This window comes from Myiozetetes cayanensis, unplaced genomic scaffold, assembly GCF_022539395.1.
Source record: "Myiozetetes cayanensis isolate MyiCay16 unplaced genomic scaffold, myiCay2020 scf4, whole genome shotgun sequence".
NCBI lineage: Eukaryota > Metazoa > Chordata > Aves > Passeriformes > Tyrannidae > Myiozetetes > Myiozetetes cayanensis.
The window spans coordinates 49589678-49615432 of NW_026087631.1; the positions used below are offsets into that span (position 1 = coordinate 49589678).

The 25755-nt window shown below is 38.4% G+C and overlaps 1 protein-coding gene across 4 annotated transcripts in view; it reads left to right on the forward strand.

The window, feature by feature from the left end:
• The window catches only part of PIK3R1 (phosphoinositide-3-kinase regulatory subunit 1), a 58837-nt gene that overhangs the window by 8703 nt on the left and 24379 nt on the right, over positions 1 to 25755 (forward strand). For all 4 annotated transcript variants that reach the window (XM_050330072.1, XM_050330069.1, XM_050330070.1 and 1 more), the window contains 2 exons: positions 22535 to 22627; positions 23974 to 24048. In XM_050330072.1, the coding sequence (XP_050186029.1) occupies positions 22535 to 22627; positions 23974 to 24048 (168 nt within the window). The remainder of the gene's footprint in view (positions 1 to 22534; positions 22628 to 23973; positions 24049 to 25755) is intronic.

The window sequence follows — 25755 nt, forward strand, 5'->3', positions numbered from 1 at the left end:
AGGCACAATGATGCCAGTATTCACAATGGTGGGCTACTCATACAGAAATAATCATAGACATCTGAACAGACTTTGCAGTCAATGAGGCTAGTAACGTGGACAGAGCTGCTCATCAGGCCTATGTCTTAGGCAATCAGTCTTACTCATAAATAGTAATATTTATATTAGAATATAATACTTCGTAAATATTAAAAGCCAATCTGAAAGCAAGAAAAACCCCTGCTGGTGGTCTCAAATTACATTAAAACATCTAAGTCAAATCTTTCACCATCTTTTTATTTTATTCATGACCCATTTAAATTTCTAGAACCGCTGGTTAAGACAATAATTGGCATTCCCTGACTGAAATTTTAGGACTGTTGCTTTTTTTTTTTTAAATTGCGTATAAAAAGATATGAAAATAAAGGAGGTACAAAAGCCCTAAGAAGTCTCTAGCACTTTTAATTTTCAGGCCTGGTGCATGTCAGAGCTGTGGGAAGGCAGATTTAATTTCTCTTGCTGGTGTGAGGCTCTAACTGGCCCAGTGTGCCTTCTCCCCAGATTTCCTTTCCCACCAGGCAAAGGTGCCTGGTTGCTGATGGAGGGATCAAACCACTTGCAACAGTGGAGACACATCACAGGGTCATCTTTATTCCTTCCACTAGACATGTAAGTTTATGAAGTAAAGAAGTAATACTAGATGAAGTGGTAAAGGTTTTACATGATTTTTCCCCCCACTGAAATTCTTTTGTTTTGTTTTTATTTGAAGCTGCGTTCGGCTAGTTCCTCTCACTTAGCCTGGTTTTAATCAGCTCTGAGCTATGCTCAGAGCATAAGCTGTACAAAGTCCAGATATGTTTTGTGAACTTTGATTCATCTCATCTGATAGTGTTGCATACGTTTAGAGTTGATTGATACGGTGCCATTTCTCTACCTGGTTTGGGAAGGCTGATATTAAGCAGACTTTGGAGCACAAAGCTTTGCTTGATGAACAGAAATACTTTCAGATTTAACTTGGAGTGCTAAATTCTTGAAATGAAGATGTTTTGAAATGAAGATCAGATTGCAGAAGGGCACACCAGGACTTTTAATGAATAATTTGTCCATTTTGATGTTTTGGAGCTTCCTACAACTTCCTTTATAACTTAAAAGGGTTGTTTATGTTGACAACCATTTCAGCTGATTTTGAGCCTAAAAATAATCTGAAACTCTTCCATCTTGTGGTGAAACTATAAAATAGATTTATAATTTTTTAAATAGAAAATACCCAAAGTTTTTTTCACTTTTCTCCTAGTGCAGATACAAATCAGCAAATCAGACAAAGATAATGTACACAGAACATTTGGAAACTCTTTCCCTTCAGCAACCAGGTTATGCAATGTCTGAGAAAGATCCAAACCAATGGAGAGCATAAAACCGTTTGTGCATGCTTTAACTGAATGTGTTGTAGGATTTGTTCCTTTAATTTTGCTATAAAGCCAGTGAAGCAATTACATTTGTAAATATTATTTACATTTGTGTATTGGGGGACATAAGAGTGAGTGGAATGCAGCAAACCTGCTGGGAAGAAAATAGTCATCCTCTCTCCTGATTTGGGCAAATGGAAAAGGGAAATTATGGGATGAAGTGATGAGTCACTGTCTTGTGGCAAATACAAACAGTATACATATATGCAATTTAAGCCAGAGTCCTTGAATTCATCCTTTTTTGAAATAAGTCTTTGCCCCGCTGCAGTTGTCAGAACTGCCTTGCAGTCATGAATTTTCACATCAGTTGATTTAGACTTGCACTGAGAAATGCAAGTCTAAATGAGTCTGAGAAATAGGGCAAGTTCCTGTCATGGACTTGTGGTCATATCTGTAGGCAAATTTCTAGCTGCCAGATGAGCGCATGCATCTGAAAACAGGGTTCTTGTCACTTGCATTAGCACTAATGATAACAAAGATTTTTGCAAGCTGCATTAAAGTGAGACAGAACATTTTTTCAAACTGATAGTACCATGATGAAGGTAACTAGAAAAGCCTTTGTAAGCAGCACAGGAAGCACAGGGATAGGATTGCAAGTACTAGTACAAATTGCTTATGAACCGTTGACGTGGGCAAGTTCATGGTTGATGCGTGGCCCCACCTGCTGGTAGAGGAGGAAGGAAGCAAGGGGAGGAAGAACCTTCAAACCCAGTATCGTGTTGCGTTTTAATTGTCACAGGATAAATATAAAAGTGTGAGAGAGCTCTTGAAAGTAATACTTTATTTGACCAATTGATATTTCTGGGAAAAATATATCACTAGGGGCACTCAGAACCCTCTTTTGACCCTTAAAGGTGACCTCAGCCTGTGAAGGCTTGTCTGGCTGAAATGCATCTTTTTTTCCCCAACAGTTTCAGTTAGTCTAAGAAATGGTGCCTTTTGTTACACATTTTGCTTTAAGAAACTGAAAGAATAAGACAGCCTTATTTTGATGCTATGAGAAATATTTGTCTGGTTTGTATCATACCAATTTTAATATGCCTTTCTATGGTTACAACAGTGGTATTATGTTGAATGACTTTGCTTACCTTTTTTCAGCATTGTGTAATAGTGATTTAGTCTGTTAATACCTTGTGCTGACATGAAAGCTCCCAGGGCGGATGTAAAGCATGGCAAAGGTGAAGTAGCTTGCTCCTCTTCATTGGAATCATCTTGATCTGTTCCTGTAGCTGTGATCCAGGAACATCTGAAAAAACCCTACTAGCAAATAATTAGCAAATAGTTCTTACTTAGGCTTGCATGTTGTAACATCAGCTTGTGAGTTTCAGCAATACATTGTACTAAGTGTTTGCCAAGAATGGATCATTCAGCACCCCAAGCAAATAACCATGCCCACATAAATAGTTGTGTGATGCCATATATGCATCCAGGTTTTCTTGTGTGAAAGAACACAGGTCTGTAACTGCAGCTGGCTGTACACTCCTTTACATCTGCATCTTGCTCCAAAGCTGCTTTACATGATAAGCATCCATGAAATCAATCTGAAGGCTAGAATACGAAGAACTGCTCTATTTTCATAGCTAAGAATCATTAAGGGAATTACATGATATTAAAGATGTCACACACTTGAGAAGCATTTGCCCTGACATGATCTGCAGAGAGTTGTGAGGTGCCAGTGCACCATGGGGTGCAGCAAGGTGTGATCTGCACCCTTAGTCTTCTTGTCTCTGCTGATGCATGGGTCTTCTGTGAGGGCCCTCTGAGAGCTTCTCTGAAAAAGGACGCTCTTGGCTTACCAGGCTTTGTGCCTCATACTGTAATATGGTCTTTCATTTTTGGTTGATAATTGTTGCACTGCTTGAAATACAGCTATTTCCTGGAGAGAAACATAAGAAAATGTCATCCTTGACATTTTGAAGCAATTTATTTTGGGTACTTTGGAGTCAAATCTGTTCAGATGTTTAAATACAATTTAGAAATATATTCTGGCCAGTCCAAATTTACTGTGTTGTTCTGCAACCAAAATAGTGTAGCTAGTCAGTGGCCTAGTTAAGCAACTTTTCTGGGAAGAAAAAGATTTAGGGAGGCCTTTTGCTCCAGTCCAAGCCAGTTCAAAGCATAACAAGATTTTTAGTGATCCTTGCAATCTGACCTGATCAATAGATAAAATTTTAAGGAACAGATATTCAAAACAGCAAGTAGCAAAAACTTCATCTGAAATATCTGAAAATAAAGGACCTCTTTTCACCAAGTGAGGGATTCTCAAGGGCACAGAGGAATAAATGTTTGAATTCTCTTTGCTGTATTTATATCTTACTACTAGCAGTTGAAAGAATAGCATCAATTCCCCAGTATTTTCATGTTTTCCTGACTTCCTCTTGGGCCAAACTTCATGCTGATAACTCCAAAACCTTTCTGGTAGCCTATGTAAGATGCAACCCCCTACAAGAAATTAGAGATTTTCATAATCCTGTTATTATTTTTGAGGATTATATTAAATCACTGGTTGAGCAATGTTTACTACAGAGCCAGTAGCATAAAATCCTGCTTCTTAGCAAGTTAAAAGTCTCTTATTAAAACTTGCACTGATGAGACTAGTGCTGTTGGTGCCTTCCATAGTGGTTTAAGATGCAGGACTGAGTTGCATGTACAGTTTAGCAAAAAAGGGGAAGACAGTTACTAACTGTTAAGCTTTTTCTCCAGATGTTTCCTCTAAGACAAATATGTAGGGTTGTATTATGACACAGTAAGAACACACCAATAAGATGACAATGGTTGTTTTGTGGGTTTGTTTTTTTTTTCTTCTCATTGTCTGTTTGATCTAAATAGTCAGTCAATCAAATACTGTGGTAAATTATCTGGTGGTTTAGATGGAAACATGCCCACACTTGTTAATGTGAACTGCTCTCTTCTAAACAGAGTATTAAAATGCCTTATTCAAAATCCTTTTGGATGCAAACTGAAAATGAAATTATTTTAAAGTGCTGATGTTCTTGAAAATATTTTTTTTTTAACTTGGAGGACTTGTTCACACAAGAAGCAGTAGGTTACTATTCTACTTCCCCCTATAATGCTGGCAAAACCCATTTTGACTTCAGAAGGGACAGGATCAGACCTATAATCAAGGTTTAGTAACACTGGGACAAATCCCATAGTTTTTACTCTTATTTCTCTCAGGCAAAATTCCCTATTGTCTTTAAGGTTTGGAGTATAAATCCTAGTTCTGTTTGACAGAGATTCCAGTGTATCAGATTGCATAGAATATGAATGTGCATGAAATATTATACAATAAACAATGATCTAAAGAGCAGTATCTGACTGTCCTTTCCTGAATTTTGAAGACATGGAAGGGAAACACTGTTATGAACATCTTTTCTGAGTCCTGGGCAAATGCAGAACATGTAATTTCACTCTGTAATTCCTGTTTCAAGCTTATAACTTCTAGTAAGATTAAAGCATGTTACTAGTTAGTTCAAACTCTTTCATTTAGTACATACTTAATGTACATTACTTTTTATCTCTTTGATGTCCATTATATGGTACAAATTGCGAATTTAGTAGTAAAATGTTTTCATTTGCGATACACACATATATTTAATTGTATTTGGTGATGACAGTATAGAGATTATTTTCACCAAATTATTTTCTTCCATTGTATTCAGAAGTATTCACTCATTCATGTGAAAAATTTGCTGTATGCTGATACATACTTTGGGAGGGCTGATTTTTTTACTTAGGGATGCCTTTTTGAGTAACTAGTGTGATGGTAATGGGGATTTCTTATAACTGAGGAAGTGATATGGAGAGAGTTTTAATTTTATAATCTCTTATTGTAACAAATTATTACATTTTTAGTAAATACAGAGTTTTATTACCTTAATGCATATAAACAATGGATTACACATTACAGTAGGGAAACCTTGTTAAGATTTCAAAACTGAATCTAAAATTTGTGTTTATACGTATAAGGACAACTTCTTTTAGAGTGTGCCATCGAATACAATTTTTAATTACATAGTTGTTTGACCCCTTTTCCTACTTATTCTTTCTTTGTTCACTGTCAAGGTCTTCACTGAACTAAAATTGCTTCTTTTAGCTTGTTTTGTTTGTGGTCTTAAGCCACCTGTTCTTCATAGTTTTCAGGCTCCTCTCTGGAAACACATCTTAATGATTCTTCTGTTCTTTCCAATGACATGACTGATAAAAGTTTCATAGAATTTCATAATCACAAACATTAAGACATCTTCAGGGCACTGTTGAGAGCAAACATACTCTCATGTATCCTGTAAGAATGAGGTAGACCAAACAGACAGCTAAAAAAAATAACTACTGCTTTAATATAATTTAAGTTAATCTCTTTGTCATAGGAAGATCATGTGGAAAAACACTTCAAAAAGCTGAATCTGGGGAGTAGCCCTTATATTTCATTGAGATAACTAAAACCGGGAACCAGAACTGCATTAGGTTTGACACTGTAGGGCAAGTACCGTTTGCTCACTCCACGGGTGGCTTCAGTTACTGTGTATGGATGTCCAAGATAGTTCCTTGCAGAACAAATCCTCCTGGCATACCTCTGCCTACACCGGCTGGAATGCAAACATAAGGATCAAAAATAAAAAAAAATTGCTGGTATGTGAAAGAACAGATTCAACTGATATGGTGACATACTTTAGTGTTGGCTTACTTGTTTCCCAGTTCTGCAAATCCAAAGTTTCTAGTTCTCAGTACTTTGTTGTACATGTAAAAGATGTCTTGCAATAGAACACACATCAGTGACATGCACATGTTTTAAGTACCTCTTGCTTTAGGTTTTTATGCTGCATCTCTAATAGTTTTGGGGCTTTTTACTGTATCATAGCTGTGATTCACAATGCAGGAATCTTTGCAAATGATGACATTACATTGTAAATTACTATTCTAATACCAATCAATAACTTGCTTGCTTGAAAGATGCTTTTCCTCCCCTCTTTATTCTTCCATGCACTAAACTGCAACCTTAGTTAATCAAGAGGTGTGGCAATGCAATTTCACTGTACTGTTAGAAAGTGCAAAGTTTTTCCTGGATTACTCTGTTGCTAGTATCATACCCTACATTCATTTTTCAGGATACACGAGTTTAGAAAGTGAAAGTCAAGACAGCTTCTGTGTGGATAATAGATGAGTAATAGAGGAGCTATGAAAAATACCCTTGACACCTGGAATAGTTATTCATTAGCTTTCCACACACGATAGAATCATGGGAAGGGTTCTGCCATAGAGGAATCTGTGCTGTCTTGCATCAGAGCCCAGTGCCAAATTGGAGAAATTGAAGACCATACTTACTCCATATGAAGTTGTCTGCACAAAATTGTTAGTATCTTCTGGATGCTAATATGGAAGTTGCAGGGTCATTGGGTTTGAATGTACAAACAAGACACAGAACTCTGAAAAACCATGGCATTTGGAAAGCTATGTATGAACACATGCTCCTATGAAAACCCCAAATTGGAAAAATCATTTCTAGTGGGGTAGAGAGGTATTTGACAGATAATGTGCAAGTACATACATGTGTCTTTCATTATTTGATTGCCTTAGGAGATTGGTGTTTAAGTTGGCAGATCTACTTATTAAAAGCAAAGCTCCTTGGCTGGCAGAATTACAGAATGCCTGAAGGAGAGAAACCAAATGCTGAGAGCAAAAGAGAAAGAACATGTAATGTGCAGAAAACATGGGGAAGCTATAAAGCCAGCAGGAAAAAGTAGACTTAAATGTGGTTCCAGTTTGTTCTGTTGGGCTCAAGTTGATAGCCATGCAGAAGTAAAAGCATGGAGCTCTCTTATTTCAATATAAAGTTAATGTTTGGAAAATACAGTGTTTTCTGTCATGCTAAGTATTATTTGGTTACCTATTTGCAGCCTGTCAGAAATCTTTGAGTTTTTGACTGAAATTAAAAAAAAAAAAAAAAAAGGGCATCTTGCTTTGAAGTTTTACAAAGCACTGTCAGACTATGACATAAGTGGACACTACAATATGCTCTGAAGCTTTGTTATGTGTTAAGTTTCTACATTTAATTTTGTGATAAGTAATTTGTAGCTATTTGGGAGAGGGATAAAACAAAACAAAAAAACTCAGCCCAGGATCTATACATGTGAGTTTAGAACAAAACTCTCCTGCAAGGTTTTGGAAGCAGCATCCAAGCAAGTTGAGTACGTGTGTCTAGAGAAATCTACACCAGTGGCCTCACACTTTCTCAATGGAGTTGACTTCCTTCGCAACCTCAGACATTACAGGTTAACATATTCACTTGGTCCTTTACATTGTTCGTTCCTAGCTGAATGCCATTATATAATAACCAGCCACCCTGCTCTGTCTCCTCAGACTTCTCAATTTGAAAGCAAGGTTTGAAATGTAGGAAGCTGACTGGTGAAAAGCGGACTGATGTAGTGAAACAAGAAGAAGAGAAGCAGAAGGTCTGGCTCCCCCAAGAGATCAAAAAATATACCATTAAAGAAAAAAATCCACCATAAAACCCCACTAAAATAAAAGGGCGTTTCCCTTAAAATAAGACCTAGGCTTAGAGGATTGCTCGCACTGATATCTATAAATTATTTGAGAGGCACATCTACTGCAAAAGACTGGAATACTTTGGGAGGCAGCAGGTTGCTATTTAGCAATTCTGAGTCCTGCAAGAAATAGGTGGTAGTGTAGCAGAGCTCAGGTGAATTACACTAGCTGTCTGCTGCATCTGCCATTTTTGAGGAGCTTTATCTTGTAAATGTCTCAGTAAAGTTCTCTGAAGATGCCACATCTGAGCTAACAAGTTTTTCCAGCTTCATGCAGGCAGCTCATGTGAACTCTGCTTAAAAACAAGGAATCATATGCCTGTTAGAAAAATCAGGTCAGTTTAAAATTAATGTATTCCTTTTCCTTCTGTTCTCGACAGGGAACTGGCTTTTTTGGAAGGATTCCCCATCTGGGAGTCAAGTGAGATATCCTTTTTCCTTTTGGCATGGCCCTCATTTAAATAAAGAATTAAACTCATTTAAAAAGGTAAAATGAAATGAGAAAGAGATGTTCCCTTTTTCTAGGGTCAAATAAAGGTAACTGGTTCTTTCTTCTGTCAGGATGACCAAGGGATTCTTATGGAGCAAAATCATAATAAAAACCATAAATGTAAAATGCAAGACTTCCTTATTTTTTCTTCTTTCTCCATTTTTATCCCCCCAGTAGGATAGCTGGAAAACAACCAGGATGTAACTGGCATTTTGACAGAATAGCAGCCAATTCCCAGTCCTTGCTGGCTGTGTGAAAGAAGACTTACTACTTCCAGCCAGCAACCTTTCAGCTTCACAAACCTCCACCCACATCTTAGTGAGTCATAGCTGGAAGGCCTTTTCACGTGTTCGATCACATATTGTGCAAGTAAGAATGTATTTTTACTCCTTTATTGCATCCTATATTTAACATTCCGAGCCAACTGAGTGATTATAGCTTTCAGTTCTGTACATATGTGGAAATAGAGATAGATGTATAGGTAAATAGTGCCACTATATTTGTAGATATGGATGGGTTAGAAGACCAGCTAACTTTCTTGTCAGGAACATGATGGTGGAAAAAGTGGTTTGGGGTTTTTATATGTGTGACCTGTAGAAGCTCAGTACCCTAGCAGCACTTAAATATGCAAGAGATTAGTATTTGTTGGCATGTGCACCTAGTACTCCACTAAGTTCAGAGACAGTATTCATCATATTCCTCATGAATTTTCTACAGGGAAGTTGGAGAAAATCTACAACACATTCCACTGTGATAGAGAAAGACAGTGTAGGACAGCTGCTTGGTAGCAGAAGTAAGGAAAGGAAGAAACAGGTCTTTGTACAGGACATAAAGAGAGCTTCTGCCTCCCTCATTTATTCTCTGAAAAAGCTGCTGTTATTTCCTTATATCCACCTGAGCTTAAGATCATTAGGAATATGTCAGATCTTAACCAGATACATTTTTTTTTCTAGTTTGCAGAGACCTTCTGCAGTTAAGATTTTTCAATATCACTTACAAAATACTTCTTTCACTTATTTTATCCTCCTCTGTCACTCTTTCACAACACACTGCTGGTTTTCAAGAGGGACACATTTTTCTTTGTTTTATACTACAAGGCACTCTTAACACTGTAGGGTTGTGTGGAGGTTGCAAAAGGATTTCTTAGATTTGAAGTACTCACAATGCTTGGGTTTTCTTAGAGAGGTGTTGTCTCTTGCTTTTGATCTCTTTGCAAATGAATACTCCCAGTGCAGACTGAAATCCTGTTCCATACCTCCTTATCCTGACTTCAGTTAGTATTACTTTCTTATAAGACTACCTTTCAGCATTGCTGTGTTCTGTTGTTGCAGCTCAGCCCTAAGCTCTTTTTTTTTTTTTTTTTTTTTTTTTTTTTTCAGAGGAGGAAAAATGTTTGATTTCAAATGCATTAGTTTCTTGAATAAAAGTCCTGGTGCTGGAGAGCTGTTACCATTGTTTGCATTTGCATTTTTTTTTCTGGGCGACTGCTATACACTCATTATTTTCAACATTCAGTGTACTTACAGATGTTTCCCATCATTCCCAAAAGGTGAAGGAGCTGTCAGCAGCTTCTGCAGTTCTTTTATGTAAATCTTCTAGATCTAAACAACTTGACTTCTCAAGCACAGTAATGCATATTATCTTTTTCTTGAAGTAGTGAAGAGCCCATTCTTTTCCTCTAGATTGCTTGCCTGTGGATAGTTTGAGGCAGATTTGTTGGCATTTTTCCCCTCACTAATTTCTCCTCAGGAAAAAGGTAGCTAAACAAAGCATTCTTTCAGACTGGAACAATATATTACTCTGAATTTTTATGTATTTTGATTATTGAATAAAAAGAGAGGGTTTTAAATATGCTTTTCAAACAGAGTTAGTGTCACAAACCGGTAATGGCCTTGCATAAGAAATTGAATGGTACCAAAAAAAAAAGGAAGCAGCAATAAGGAACAAGGATCCTTTACAGATGGGACGTGTCATTCTCAACAGTGTTACAGCAATCCCCGTATCTCACAGTGAACATTCATCCAGTAGTCCTGTCTTGGTTTTAAAGAGCAGATGCTTCTGGGGCACCAGTTCTAATCATCACCATGTTTATGTGGAAAGGAAATTGAGGTTAGTAATCTTTGTAGGTTAGCGCCAGACTATTCAGAAGAAAAGACATGCAACTGCTTTTTAGGTAAGAGCAGTTCCACCACAGGAACAAACTCTATCTGTGAAGTTTTACCTAATGGAAATCATTGAAATCATGTCACCGTGACTCTCCACGGGCTGTACAGAACCAAAATTTTCAAGTGCCTCTTGAGATATACCTCAGTATTTCTTCCCTTTAAAGGTGGGCAGCTGCCTCTCTCTTATGTGTCAAAGGTTTCCAGGAACAACCAAATATATATTTCCTTTCCCACTTGCTGGGAAGAACTCAAGAACAAATTTTGGACTAAAGTATTTTTGTATGAGAAGCCGTGTTGAGATGATAGAAAATTCAGGTTTGAAGAGGAAAATAAACAGGAGAATATAAGCCTACTGAATTACCATGTGTCCTTGTACAATCTGGATAATGCTCCAGGTAATAAATAACTCAGCTCTTCAGCTGAGTTTTGTCCCTTGAGAGCACTGGCCTTTGTGCACTGAAATGCACATGGTAATTTCATGGGAAAAATGCTATATCATTATGTAAAAAGAGACAAAACCATCAACTGAAATTGCATATGCAGACTTAGTTCTTTGTGGTCTTAGGTTTTGAGTGCTTGACGTGGTCTTGATGCTCATAATTATAAGGTAGTTTTATGTGTCTGTGTTGTATAGCAGACAGCAGGTAGAGGGGAGCTTTGACACTGATTCCTTATACATTGACTCTAGCAAAAATACCACGTAAATGTATTAATTTACATCTAGTCACTTTAAACTAAATTACACTTTTACTAGAGTTTCACAGTTGCTTTATTAAAAAAGAAGTCTGGAGTCCAGAAGTTAATAGAAATCATGGCTCTGATATCCTTGGAACAGATGTGGTAGTTAGTGAGAAGGCAACTGGCATCAGTTCAAAAGCAATGCTTAGTTAATGTTAAGACCAGTCAAGGAGCTTTTGTTTGTAGAGATCTATCAAATTTTGTTCCAATTCTAATAAGGACTTCTGCATACTACTAAAATCTGGATGTTTAATGGCAAGAGTAACACTGAAGCGCGAGGAACCTGATACTTAAGTCAGCAGATGCAACTGCCAATGGAATGTGCTGTTTGTCCTCACAGCAGTGCTATCCATACTACACTTGAATATTCAGTGTTACATGTTTTCCTTCTTGATACCATGTATGGTTTCATGTCAAACCACTGCCAGAAGCTGTAATTGTCAGTTAGTGTCTCTGAGGAGAACTGGGCAGAGTTACTCGAATTCTTGCAGAGCTCAGCTCTTTTCTACCATTGGAGCAGCAATCCTGAAGGAGGAGGAGGAAGGAATATAACAAGCCTCACTTGACGAGAAAGGCAATATTTTGCACTTTACTGATCCATGTACTTAGTTGATCCTGTCCTGTTCCTCCCTTTCTGTCATCTGTCATCATCTTCCTTGCTTGCGGTGATGCAGTAGCTAGGTACCCTACACCGCAGCTTACCTCTCATCTGCTAATATCTCTCTGACTGTAAACTCCTGGCAGCGAACCTGCTGACATCAATAAGACAAGAAAAGCAGGTGTTGGCTTATTAAAACATTTTTTTCTGCACTCAGAATCATGCTCCGAGATTCTTGCTGGCTTATTCTATTTAGAGGCAATAACTTGTCCTCCCATTTAAAGTGATGCTCATCAGGAATGTGAGAACACTGCTACTGCTGTGCTTCTGCATGTCATGTAGGGCTTGGGGTGATCCCTGAGAGTGAGGACTAAAAAGGATTTCCTTGTCAGTCCGCCACACCTGAAAAAAGCATGAGAAGCCTCAAGCTGTGCCAGGACTCCAGACCATGTGATGGAGGTAAGATACACCTTTCCTGAAAGCCAGCAGTTTTGAAACCCCAGTGCCAGCCTGCTTGGGTAGAGCTCCAGCAGTGTCTGTGCTGAACCCCCTCTGTGCTCCTCAGCTTATTGAGTGCCTTCCTTGACCTAGAAGTAGAAAGATACCTTTTACTACATTCCTGCTTATTTCTTATTTTACTCCGTTTATCTCACAGTTCCTTGAAAGAACAGCTGAATAAGCAGGTGATTTTCCCATCTCTTCCTTGTTTTTTTGGGAGGTGGGAGTTTCTTTTGCAAAACAGTTTATGCATTATATATGGCGTTATAATACAGTGTACTGCATGGCAGAATATTGTATTTAGTATTTTTTCCTCAGTTCTGCTCATGAGTCCTAATCATGTTAATAATAGTTGTAAATATTGCAGCCATTTAAAGCCTTAAATTCAGTTCTGTTTTGAAAAGGAGTAGTGCAAAAGCTCACCTGGAGAGGGAACCAGAATACTGTCTTAACTACAGGCTGCTTTTTAAAAATTATCTCTGCTTCAGATGAAACCAACAAAGGACATGTGTTGTCTTAATTATAGCTTCTATTTCTAAGTATGTTCTGTAGCAGATGAAAAAGTGTCTGACAGCTCATAATTCATAAAGTTACTGAGGTTTAATCTGATAGAATATTATGTATAGAATTCCTTCCTAATACAGGCATTATTGCTTCCCTTTCTATAAATTATACAAATAGGGCTTTATGAAATATTAATAAGTGTGAAACATGATTAGCAGCCACTATTAAAAGCATTGAACTGTTATGATGGAATATAGACCTCTACACACTGTTGCTTGGTGAGTTTGCTACGCTGATTATCTCTGCAAGTAGACTTGCCTCAAGCCAGACACCATCTCTGTGTTCTTTCTCTCTCTACTTTAATTTTGCTTTGTCTTAGAGGAATTCTTAGTTGATTAAGACAGCAGCTAAAGGACAAGTATTCATTTTGGTGTCAGAGAAGGGTAAAAATACTCCAGGTTTCTTTCGGGAGAATTGGTACGTTATAAAGTAAGACTTTCTATTTCAAATCAAAGCTTTCTTCTGCCTAGGCCTGCCACCTCTTGTTTATGGATTATTTTCTTGTACTAATCTATATTAGCCTGGGCTTGTTTCACCCATTTTCACATAGTTGCCCCTTGTTCTTCTTAGCCTGAGAGTGCAGCTGGCACAACTTTATGAATGGGGATGAAGAGAGGAATTTCTCTTGGCACCCCAAAACTTCCTGCATAGTCTCCATGCACATGATACTTTATCAATCAGATTGTTGCTTGTATACATGTGTTGATAACACTGGAAAGTATCTAGGCAAAGTATTTTACTGGTCTCAGTTACAGCATTGATTTATGCAGGTAGTCTCTTTTCAATATATGTGTAGCCGGGATAAAATGAAGTAACACTCAGTTTTTATTCTGACCTTCTTAGATTCAGTGAGTTTGACTATAAATTATGTCATCTTGTTATGCATATATTTGTCCTTCTGAAAGAATGACTGCCTTATTCTGTAAAGTATCACACGTATTATGATGTTTCATACATTTTTCTATAAAAGTTAATTTGAGATGCCCTTTTTTTGAATTTATAGACTATGTTTGTCAGTACCTACCTCACACAGAGGAATCTGGAAATGTTGGCTTTGTGTTTTGGGCAGTATACTGGGACTGATTGGAATCAAAAGGTCATGCCCTCTTGAGAACTCCTGCTGTTGTTGTCCTTTGGAATAAGCCCCTTGGATAAGTTCTAGGTATCACTAGGTATTACTGATGTAGGATCACAGTAGAAATATGGATGCTTTACAAAGATATTTGAAGTTGGATGTGTATTACTGGAGTACTCTTTGTCCATGAGGATTATACGTTGTAATTGAGATGCCCCAGGAAGGCTGTTTTGCTTTAGTCAGGTGTTTCTGAATTGAAGATGGAGTAAAGAGAGGAATGACAGCAGATGTGATAAACCATTGTTTCAATACAGATCTGTATTTCCTTCTGTGGCTAAAATCTTCAGTGGTCTGTTAACATCATCATCATCATCATCATGGCTAGACTTCGCGAACGAAGATTTGAGAAGGGCTCTACCCACGCTTGCTGCAAGCGCACTGATGGCTAAAAAGGCCAATGCGAGATAGACAAGTCCAGTTGCAGAAGGCACAGCAGAAAGACTCCCCAGGTGATATCGACGAGACGCGATTCTTTCTGCATTGTCTTTTCTCCTTGAGAGTGATCCTGCGTGTGTTCTCAAAAGCAGCAGCAGCGTTATAGATGGTGTGTCTCCAAGCCTCTCAATTGGAGGCCAGGGTAGACCAATGGTGATGATCAATATGGCCAAGGCTGAGCAAGTTCTGCACAAGCTGAGCCTCACCTAAAAAATCCACTGCGCAGGCTCGAGGGTCATACCCACAGTTGTAAAGTCCTGCGGCGACAGATGAGGGATGAAACGGCAGGTGATAAGGTGCACTGGAAGCCGCAGTCCTAACCCTGCATGCAGGCGGTTCAGGACATTGGTTGCCTGAATCTGACCCCAGAGATGACAGACTCACTCGGCAGCATCCTGGTCTGGTAACAGAGAGCATTTAAATGCAGTTGACACTTCGTCCTCCAGTTCATACCTGACACCTACTGACCAATGGAAGAAGCAGACTGTACTGGTCGCATAATATTGAAGGATCTTAAAATGGTGGTATTTTCATCCAGCTTTCCGGTTATACCCCAATCATATAAGGGCACCAGCAGGCATCATTTCCCTATTCCTTTTCATAGCTCTGGGGTCATTCATATCACAATAAATCTTAAGTCTCACACATTTTTCTGCCTCCATATAAAGGGGCTTCTTGTGAGCCCAAAGGCTGATAGTGTTGGTGGACCCAAACATTCTTTTTTCTACTGCTGCAATAGTCTTCACCTGTCTTCATTTCTCCTGGATTTAGTTTTGTCTAGCTGCCAAGACTTCTGTGGTACTCTGAGTCTGCAATCTGCTTGATGGATGACATCTCATAAGAGACAAGTAATAGCTGACAGACTTACTAAGCAACTTGTAATGATGTGTCAAATTCACTGAAGCTTGAATCTCTTTCATATTTGTCCATATTGTGTTTTAAATTCTATCTAATGAAACCAGTACTGGAGAAGGTAGGGGAGCCCTGAACTGCTCTTCCTCCTGACAGTTTTAGTGGTGCTTTCAGCCTCTAGTAGGATTTAACTATAGCCAAACTAAATCACCTCAGGTCAGTAAGGTCTAAGGAGAGCTATTCTTCTCTTCCAACTGTTGCATCTGAATTTACAATGTATTGCAGTCCTTGATTTATCTGAGACACCCAGTGACACTAACTGTGTCTTCATTCTCTCCTTTTTGTCTTTCATCCCTGCCCAGTGAAAACGTTTTGCTAATGGAAGTTGGGCAGTTCTATACACTGATCATTTGGTAAATACTATTAGGTTATCTGAAAATGCAAATGCCAAGGCAAGGTTATAGTCCTCAAATCTCAGAGTGAGCTGCTCTCTGGTACTTAATTGTAATACCAGACTTAATTCTGTGTTGGTCTGACACTGAACCCAAAGCATAGACCTCTATTGAAAATTTCTCCATATGGTTTAGTGTTCTGGGGTTTTTTAATCTTTCATTCTGTTCTACTGAAACTTCCTGTGAGAACTTGCTACTTGCAATGGACCACAGAATGCTCTCACTAAGAGTTAAGAGTTTTGCATTAGTAAGACTCTGCTCACTCTCTGATGTGTTGTGAGGCTCCTGTGGCCTTTCTTCCCCAGCTGATTAAAGCAGGTGCTGAGGGGGCTGTGATAGCTGAGGCTTGGCATCTGTACCAGCTGCCACCACAGGGCCATGAGAAGCTTCAGGCCATGCCCTCACCTGCGTGGAGGTACCTCTTTGTGCTTTCCACTCTTCCGGCATCCGAACTTGTGTTTCTGCAGGCATGGCTTTTTGTAACCAATGCAATCTCCTGAAGCACTGCTGTCTGGGACTGCTCAATAGATAATAATAATGGCCAGTCTTCGTGAGCGAAGATCCGGGGAAGGTCTTTACACCTTCCAGCCTGCGCATTGGATTTTTTAGGTGAGACACAGTGTGCGCGGAACTGAGCCCACCCTTTAATCCTAAGGTTCATCTGCCGGGACCAAGCAAGCTTGGACAGTGGCAGTGAGGTCCTCAGGACGTAGATGGGTTGCCTTTAAGGGCTAACGAGCTCCATCTGCCCGGGAAGTGTCCCTGACCGGGAATCGAACCCAGTCTCGGCGGTGACAGCGCCGTGCCCTTAACCACTAGACCACCAGGGGCTCCCGCTCAATAGATACCTCTGCCTTAAAGGTGATGCCTCGGAGCTTTCTGTGCAAAACTGCCAAACTGCCCTTGTTTCCAATGCATCTTCACTGGAATTCAACATTGTAAACTGATCCTTATTGACATTAGGATCCTGTTTCAAGGAAAATAGGTGATAATAGTGGAACATTGTTTGAATTCCATTTCCCATACCTAGTAGAGTCCATAACTGCTGAAGTAACTGTATTTCAATCAAATAAGCTCCTGTGTTTCCCAGAATTTTCAGTAGCAAGCATGGGTGTTGAACTTCGTTGGAAACCCTCCATTGTCCACAGCTTGTAATACATTACACTGATGGTGCCACTCACAAAAGTATTTTGGGTGCTTGATCAGCCATTGTTTCTTCTCAATTCACTGGCTGATCTTGTTGGGGTATTGTCACAATTGCTTGACCACGATCCTTATCTTTATATTTCTTCTTCGGCATTAATTAATATGCTTATGTTTAATATACTTAATTTCAGTACTGGTCATTCATGTTTGGACTTACTGCATGATTTTCAAACAAGGATTTGTGTAAATCCATAATAATTCACTATGTTAGTGGATACAGTTGCATGTATAAAGAGTATATCTGCATGCACATAAGTGAGTTATAAACATCTGAAGACCTGAGCTCTCAAATAAGACTTTTATGTAGAGCTGTGTTGTCATCAAATGCAATATGCATACACAAATGTTGATGCCATTTCTGGAAAAACAAGAACATTCATGGAGCAATCTTGACTCAAAGCTAAATTCAAGTGATGTTAGTATATAGTTCCTGTAAATATTTAGAAATTAAACTCCTTTTCATGGTGTGGATTGTACATTTTAAGGGGTTTTATTATATATATTTTTCCATTTCATTATTCTTCTAGCAGTAATGAAAGATTTGGCTCAGAAGCATCCGAAGCCAAATTGTAGCTTTAAATTTCCACTTGTCATTGCCAGGTACTAAGACTAAAGTGTATCTTTTTACTGAGAACCCTTCCAAAAGGTGCAGCTGTGTGCTGGTTTCATCTTGCATTTTGTAGCTGTGTTGGCAACCCTTGAACGTAAGTTATGCTCTCATCTCCCACACATTGCCATTGCCTTAGAACTGTTCCGTCCTGTCTGTACTGGGGAGAAGGAAGAGTTTGCAGATTGGAGAGAACACTGATTTTTGGTTCATCTCATTGGTTCTCACAGTGGCAAGGTAAAAATAGAGCTAGTGGAAAATCCAGCTTTTGTTAAGTGTCATCAGAAGCTTCCTTACTATTTGGAGACCCACTACCACACCTAGGAAGAAGCATAAAAATGTATAATAGTTTTCAGAACCATAATATTTTGGAGACCCTGGAATTAAAAAAAGAAAAAGAACAACAGAAAACCAGAAGTTTTGAGAGGAAATTAATTGTTTTAAATGAAAAACTGATACTGGATTTTAGCAAAGGAATCTACAAAGTACCTCAGATCCTTAAGTGAGGATTTAGTTCTCCAATCCCCTGTGCTGTCCTACGGTGCTCTTCAAAGCAAAAGATTATTTTGAAATCAAGTATTAAATTTTGCATGTGAGCTTTCATTCAGTTCTCTTTCACTAAAAGTGACCTGTCTGAAAAGTTTTCCTTTCCCTTTGTACATCTGAATATGCATGCTGAGTTTTCTTTTGGAACACCCAAGCTAGAATCATAACTTCCTGAAGCATAACTTGTATTCTAGCTCCAGGACTAAATTCCTCTTTCCCCCCCGCCCCATCCCATTTAGGTGTAGTTTTATTCAGCTTAGCCCCTGAGATTTCCTCTCAGCGTTTTGAAACTTAAATGGACTGTTTCCAAATGGGCTGTCTTCAGTGTCAATGTTATAAAGTGGCTTCAGTTCTGTGAGTACTGTTAAATCTTTTTTTTTTTTTCCTGACTGTTGTGTGTTTTATGAGACCTTCCACCTTTAAATTAACATAATTTTCTGTTTGGTGCAGACGTGGGAAAATTTAAAGCAAAAGTCAGTATGATGTTTGCACTAGTTATAGCGGAGGTGCTACAATGAGTAGTCAACCCTAGAAAAGGTGGTAGGTTAAGTGATTTTAATTTGCTCATCTTTTACCATCTCCTACGTGCTGATGAGATGAGTGTTTTTCTTCTGTGTTGCGGAGCGTTATGACTATGTGACTTAGATGTTTTTTGCTGTCACTGAAAGTAACTGCAGGTTTTGTACGTGTCATTGCATGTCTTGTGTGTTGTTTGTGGTTTTTTTGCCACAGAGCTTGTACATGTGCATAGTACTAAAAGATAGGTGAATATCCTGAGTTTTCAGTCAAATGCACAAGCATCTTACAGACTGCTTACTTTTGGAATATATTGTCATTCATTTAAAGTTTCTTGTCATATCTGAAGTTCAGCAATGTCTTTGGAAGATAGAAGTTTCCAGTTTTGGAAAAAAAATAGGATAAAGGGAGGAAGAGACATCAGAAATCCTCTGAACTCCTAAAATGCATATTTTAGGGTAACAGAGAAGTATTGGAAACCTGTCTTTTTAAGCAATGTGACGTTTGTTTTGCATACACATATTCTATAGACATATTACAGATTTTGGATAAATATAAAGGGAAATGCATAGTTCCCAAAAGCCTTCACTTTAATTAAGAGTAGTATTGATCGATGAACACTGTACAACAAAGATATTCAGTAACAGATTATGATAAAAACCTGGTTTATAAGCTAAAATTCTCCTTAAAGTTTAGATGAAAAGCATGGAGCATCAGGTAGGTTGCAGGAAAAGTAATTTTTTGTTCAGGTAACCTAAGTAGGGTCTATACCACCCCATTATGTCCCAAGGAGACAAACTATTTTCTGTATTGTCTTGCCTTCACCTTGCAAGGTGCTTCTTCCCGTGAACTGCATTCTTCCCCTGACAGTGGGTTCTCCTCTTTGCTTTGCTTGGATTTAATCCCTAAATCTAACTGGGAAATGAAATTATTTTTCTAAATACACCTTGTTTATAGATATTTTTATCTCTTGCCACCATTTGAAGGCACAGCTTGGTTAATGGAAGAAATCAATTCTCTGTGCTGCACAGTAGCCTGGATCCCTGAACTTCCAAGCTGTCACCTGATATGGTTCAAATGTCTGTCAGGTTTGACTTCCGTCCTCTCTATCTATCTCTCCTTTCTCAATTTCAGTTTAGACTGTTGGTTATGGTTAAATGCTGCCTTCGGCTGGAACTATGAGATGAGCATCTTTGTTCAGAGATGATGAAATTTTGTTGCTGTTAATGCAAGAGGGAGAAACTTAATGCAACCAGCTGCCTAGGGAAGAAGAAAGTTACTTTCATAGGTAAAAATATGTAAGCTCTGCTCTTAAACCTGTTCTTCCTCTGCCATCATATAGGGGATCCATTTTAAGCCCTTAGCATTCTCTGAGGCCATTAGTATCTCGTAATTTAAGTATTCTCATTCCCTTTGATATGACTCTGATCTTCCATTTATTCTTTCAGTAAATTTACCCACATCATAAGATTGATTTGTAGTTTGGGATTGAAAGGAACTATTTGATCTGAAAATTACAAATCAGATGGTCTGTATTTTAGTATGCCTGAGCAGAAGCTGCTTTGAAGGCAGAATTTTTCATTTGGGCCCATCTTGTGTCTGATGAAGCAGATACAATGTTAAACTAATAGAGGTGTTCCAGATGGAATCTGAAAGTGATTTGAAGATGGAAAGAGCTGAAAAGTCCATTTCTTCCCTGAGTAGCTTGTTCTGCATTAATAACTATACTTGGAGATACGATGGTCAGCTACACCTATATAACGTGCTTTCTCTGAATTCAGCTTTTAATCACTGTTACATATAGGTTAACTATCTGACAAAACTTCAGAGTTTATTATGTCTACTCATTTGCATTATTCAGCTCACTTAAGGTGTCACCAAAGAAGGAACCTATCCTCTAAAAAGCTATGCAGATAATCCTTATACAGTGCTGTAATCCTTAAAGTGCTGTCTTTTAGTGCTTTGTATGACTCTAGTGTCAGGTTTTTCTATATTTTGTCCATGACTTATAATGTAGCTAGCATGTAGTCATGTTACTTGTCTTTTTGTAGTGTGGGTCAGGTGTTAGAACTCTCTTGACCCCAGAGGGATATTTTAGTTGTTGCTGAGCGGTGCTTGTACAATGTCAAGGCCTTTTCTTCTTCCCACCTCGCTCCACCAGCAAGGAGGATGGAGGTACACAAGGAGTTGGGAGGGGGCACAGATGGGACAGCTGACCCCAAATGACCACCGGAATATTCCACACTATATAACATTGTGCTCACCAATAAAACTGGGGGAAGAAACTGGGGGAGTATACAGGTGATGGCATTTGTCTTCCCACATCACCATTATACATGATGGAGCTCTGCTTTCCTGGAGTGACTGAACACCTGCCAGCCCATGGGAAGTAGTGAATTAATTCCTTGTTTTGCTTTGTTTGTGTGTGTGGCTTTTGCTTTTCCTCTTAAACTGTCTGAACATCAACCCATGAATTTTCTCACTTTTACCCCTCTGATTCTCTTCTCCATCCAACCAGAGAAAAGTGGGCAAGTGGCTGTGTGGGGCTTAGTTGCTGGCTGGGGTTAAACCACAGTAAAACTGTTTACATTTTTATGAAATTATGTAATCCAAAATAGGGTGAATTATCAGCCAAAATTGTCTGCTTTCTCATTCTCAATTTGTTGTATTTTTATTTCTTTTTTTGCTATGTCAAAATTTTTCACACTTTGCTGTTAGGATTTTTTCTGCTTTTATTTAGTTATCCTCATCACTTTGTTCAGTTTCAGTCTTGTAAGAATGGGGGGGGGGTGTAGATGTATGTATACATATCCATGCAGGCATCTATGTGTATATGTGTTTAAGAATGGCTGTTTGTCCATGGTGAGTTTAATTGGACAGAGATTACCATTACTTAGGCAACTGGCAATTTTTACTTCATGATTAAACTTTGTTTATCAATCATAATCCAGCAAACTATGCCAGATGTTTCTGGCAGTAGTTTAATATCTTCATGTAAACATTCTTGCTTTCAAGTATTAAACAGAACCACTCTAAAACTTTTGAATTATTCTTTTGGCAAAAATTGTTTATTTAGAGATAGATCATCCCTCACATCACAGAGCCAAAACATTCCTTTATAGAGTATGTTCTCTTCATGAAGAAACTAGATTGCTTGAAAACTGACTTTGTATAAAATCTATATGCAGTTTTGTTTGAATCTACAAAATGTCCCTTTCCAATTATACTGCTGTTTATTCTTAAGCAGCCCTCATAGAAAAGGAAATTCTTGCTGTAAGTAAACTAGATTGTTAGTAGTGTAATGCCTGAAAACTGAAATAAAAAGAAGTTGTTGAACTTTTTACGAGTGTGAAATACTTGTTTCTACTGCTGGTCTTTCAGGTCTTTGTAAATCTGTTTTGTATGTAAATGTTTCAGACCAAAAGATTTTTTTCTTTCTTTCCTTGCATTGTATTTCTGCACAACCACAGACTACAAACTTTCATTATGTTTTCTTTTCCCACACAGTACGGAGAGTTCTGTTCTAGGACTGAGTGATGTTCTATAGAAAATGCTATAAATATGCAATTGTCATAATTTTTATTCCATTTTCTGATTGCTTATGGAGTCTTCTCTTGTGGCCCTGATACGTGGCATGTTTATTCTGTTATTAAATTAAGTGGTTGCATTACATGTCATTATTTTCATAAACAGTAATGGCATTCACCTGTAGCTTGGCTTTATTTTTCTTCTTTTTCTTTTACAGCTTTTTCACTTCCAGATCTTACAGAGCAGTTTGCACCTCCTGATGTTGCTCCCCCAATTCTTGTCAAGTTAGTAGAGACCATTGAAAAGAAAGGTAGGCTGAAGAACAATCTACCAACGTTTTCTGTTGCTTATGTGAACCAAGACTGCAGAATTGGATCCAGAGCTGGCATCTCCTCTTTCTAGAGCTGATAATGCATCACATTACTTAATACCTGAAATAATCTCATTTAAGGTCTGTTGCACTGGTTTCTGCTCAATAGAGCTATTTGGACTGTAGGAGCAAAACCAAAGCTTATCTCAAATGACATTTAATAAGTCAACTAATATGAGTATTATTAAAAGGTAAGGGAGAAGGGTTTGGTATTGTTTTGTTTTTTCTAACCAGCTGGTTATGGAAATGCCTTCATAATATTGAGTTGGATACACAGCCACACAGGGAAACAAGTAATATTTTGTCCCAAAGCATGGAGCAAAGAAAATAATAAAACATGAAAAAGTTACAAGAGCTTTATGGTTTTATGGTTCAGGAGCCAGTTCCTCATTGGTGTTGCATGTTGAGCCAGCCAGTGTTGTTTTTATGGTCTTTTTCTTTCCCACTTTCCCATGTTGATGTCTCCCCATCATTTTGAAGCTTTCCTCTTTCTTTCTCTGTGTTCTACTTCTTTTACCCTATTTCTGTCCTCCTGGCACCTCCTCTGATGTTGACTTCATAGTCCTGGTGAGGTAAGGACCAGCTTCTGTGAGTCCTGATCATTCAGGGGTCCTAAGCCAGGAACTAGAGGAAAAGCAATATTCTTGATCAGAATCAGGCTGCTGTCCTTGGTGCATAGGTTCTCACATACTGCTCTGACACTTCTAAGAGAGCATAAGCCTTTTCTGAATGAATAGGAGCTTGCTAATATCAGTGAGAAGGGTCAGTATTTAGCAACCCTTTGCATAAGTAACTGCTGCTTTCAGGAAACACCACATCAGCGCTCTGCATACCAGGGTCCTTGTGTCTTCTCTATTTTCACTGAAATAGGAAAGTTGTAAACAATACCTTTCATGCAAAAACACTTTATTGGTGTCTTTTATTCAGGGGGATTATTAGACATATCATGTGACATATACAGATATTTTCTCTCATACCAGTGTGAATCTGTTTCTTAGTCCTGGCCTTCTACAGTTGGCCAGTGGGTAGCTGTGTAGAATACCTGGGACTGCTGGCATTTCTGATCTTCCTTGGCCAGCTTTTTTCTGCAGACACAGCAGTTTGAGTGTACAAGGAGCTGTATTACAGCCTTAAAAAGCAGATGCATTCTTAGTGTGGTAGGTGGATGGTGGTGGAAGAATGTTGCTAATTTACACTGTAAGTACTTCTGGAAGAAAAGAGAAATATATTGTGTCAGAGCAACAGTCACTGAAATATTAATATATCCCATTGATTTTGTTTTGAAGGTTTGGAGTGCTCAACTTTGTATGGAGCACAGGGCTCAAGCAGCTCAACGGACTTAAGACAAATCTTTGAATGTGGTAAGTACAGTTATCCTTAAAGCACTAGACAGATTTTGTGGTCAGATCACTTCTCTTTTCTTTGCTCCCCCACTCATATGTGCTGGTTCTCAATAATATAGTACTAAAAAGACAGATATATATAAGTAAAAAGTTTTCTTTTACACTTAATATGAAAGGTATTTTTCACTTTTACAGATTCTTTCTTCATGGTTCCATTGTGTGATTTTTATCCAAGAATAATTATTTTAATCTCTGCATTCGTGTTGCTTCTTCAAAGACAGATAATCTAGATATACAGAGAATAAAAAGATGTTTTGTTCAGAGTCAAGATAATGATTCATTGTTCCTGTAAGGCTGCAGGTTACTATTTTGTAAACAAATGGTCATTTGTTTGCATATAGTTCTGTGTGTGCAGTTTTTGGTCCAGTAGGTGGGATGTCAATAACAGCACATTACCTGCCCTGCTACAGAGTGATACTGGAAGGCAAAGAGACAATTGAATTAATATTGTAGGCTGGGTTCTCAGGTTTTAGACAGTGAAACACAACTACACCAATAATATCACTTACGCATTTAAGTTTCTTGAAATATATTTCCTTTTCTTTTTGATACTCTTTAACACTGCTTCAGGCCAGAATATACTGGCTTGGCAGCACTCTGTTGCAGTAGGAGAGATCAGTAGCTATTGCAGGAGGAGTGCTTGACCTCAACTTGGCGAGCTGGGGTGCAGTGTGTGGTGTGAGCTTTCACTTGGTTAAAGGAGCACAAAAATACAAGGGGTGGGAAGTGAAGCTGGCTACATGCCTTGGTGACAAAAGGGACAAAGAAAGCAAGCTCAAACTGTGAATTAGTCTCTTCATTTTTAATAATTGCAAATATTAACAAAATTAATAAGAGATGAGTTGTCTATTCTTTCAAAACAAAAGGGCATGCTGTCCTCTGCTGATTGTGGTAGGAGAAAAGAAGTATATGTGTACAAGCAGGGAGAGGAGACATGCTTGTGGTGCTAGCAGCCTCATACTAGCAGCCATATTTTTAGTTTGTAATTGTATTTTTCAGTCCAGATAAATGCAGATTTTCTGTGGCACCAATATGAATGTGTGTCTTCATTTATCTGCATCCTTTCTTAAGTTTCTAAACTAAGATGTACTTTTATGAAAGGTTCATCTATCTCCTAAGATCAAAAACTTGTGGTTTACATGTATTTTTACTTAAAATGTAGTTAGGTTTGAGAAACAAAAACAGGATTTCAGCCTTTAGCAACAGTGTCTCTTTCTGACTTCTCTTTAAGAAAGAATCAGAATCTTCCAGGACAGAGCTAGTGCAGTGGGTATCCAGGTACATGGATTCAGACAGATCTCATCTCCTCTACCTGCTCTCTTTGAATCAGCAGAATGCTAATTCAGAGAGCAAAGTCATCTTTAGTCTCAAAGTTTTGAACTTGCATTAGCGTGCTGTTCTGCTAACGGTTAAAATGCTCTCCATAATTGGATAAGTGTCTGTTAGCATCAACACAGTGCTATCTAGCTCTAAAATCAAAGTTGACTTGCACCTAGCCAGCTCGGCAGATGGAAGAGGTCAGGTCTGTTTATATCATTACACCTGAAGAATTGCAGGGTAAGTTTATTCTTGCTTGTGTACTCACTTTAATAATTTGGGATATACTTCAAGGAAATGGTCAGCACTGAAGAAGCATGATTTAACTTGGCTTATGAAACAAAAAAC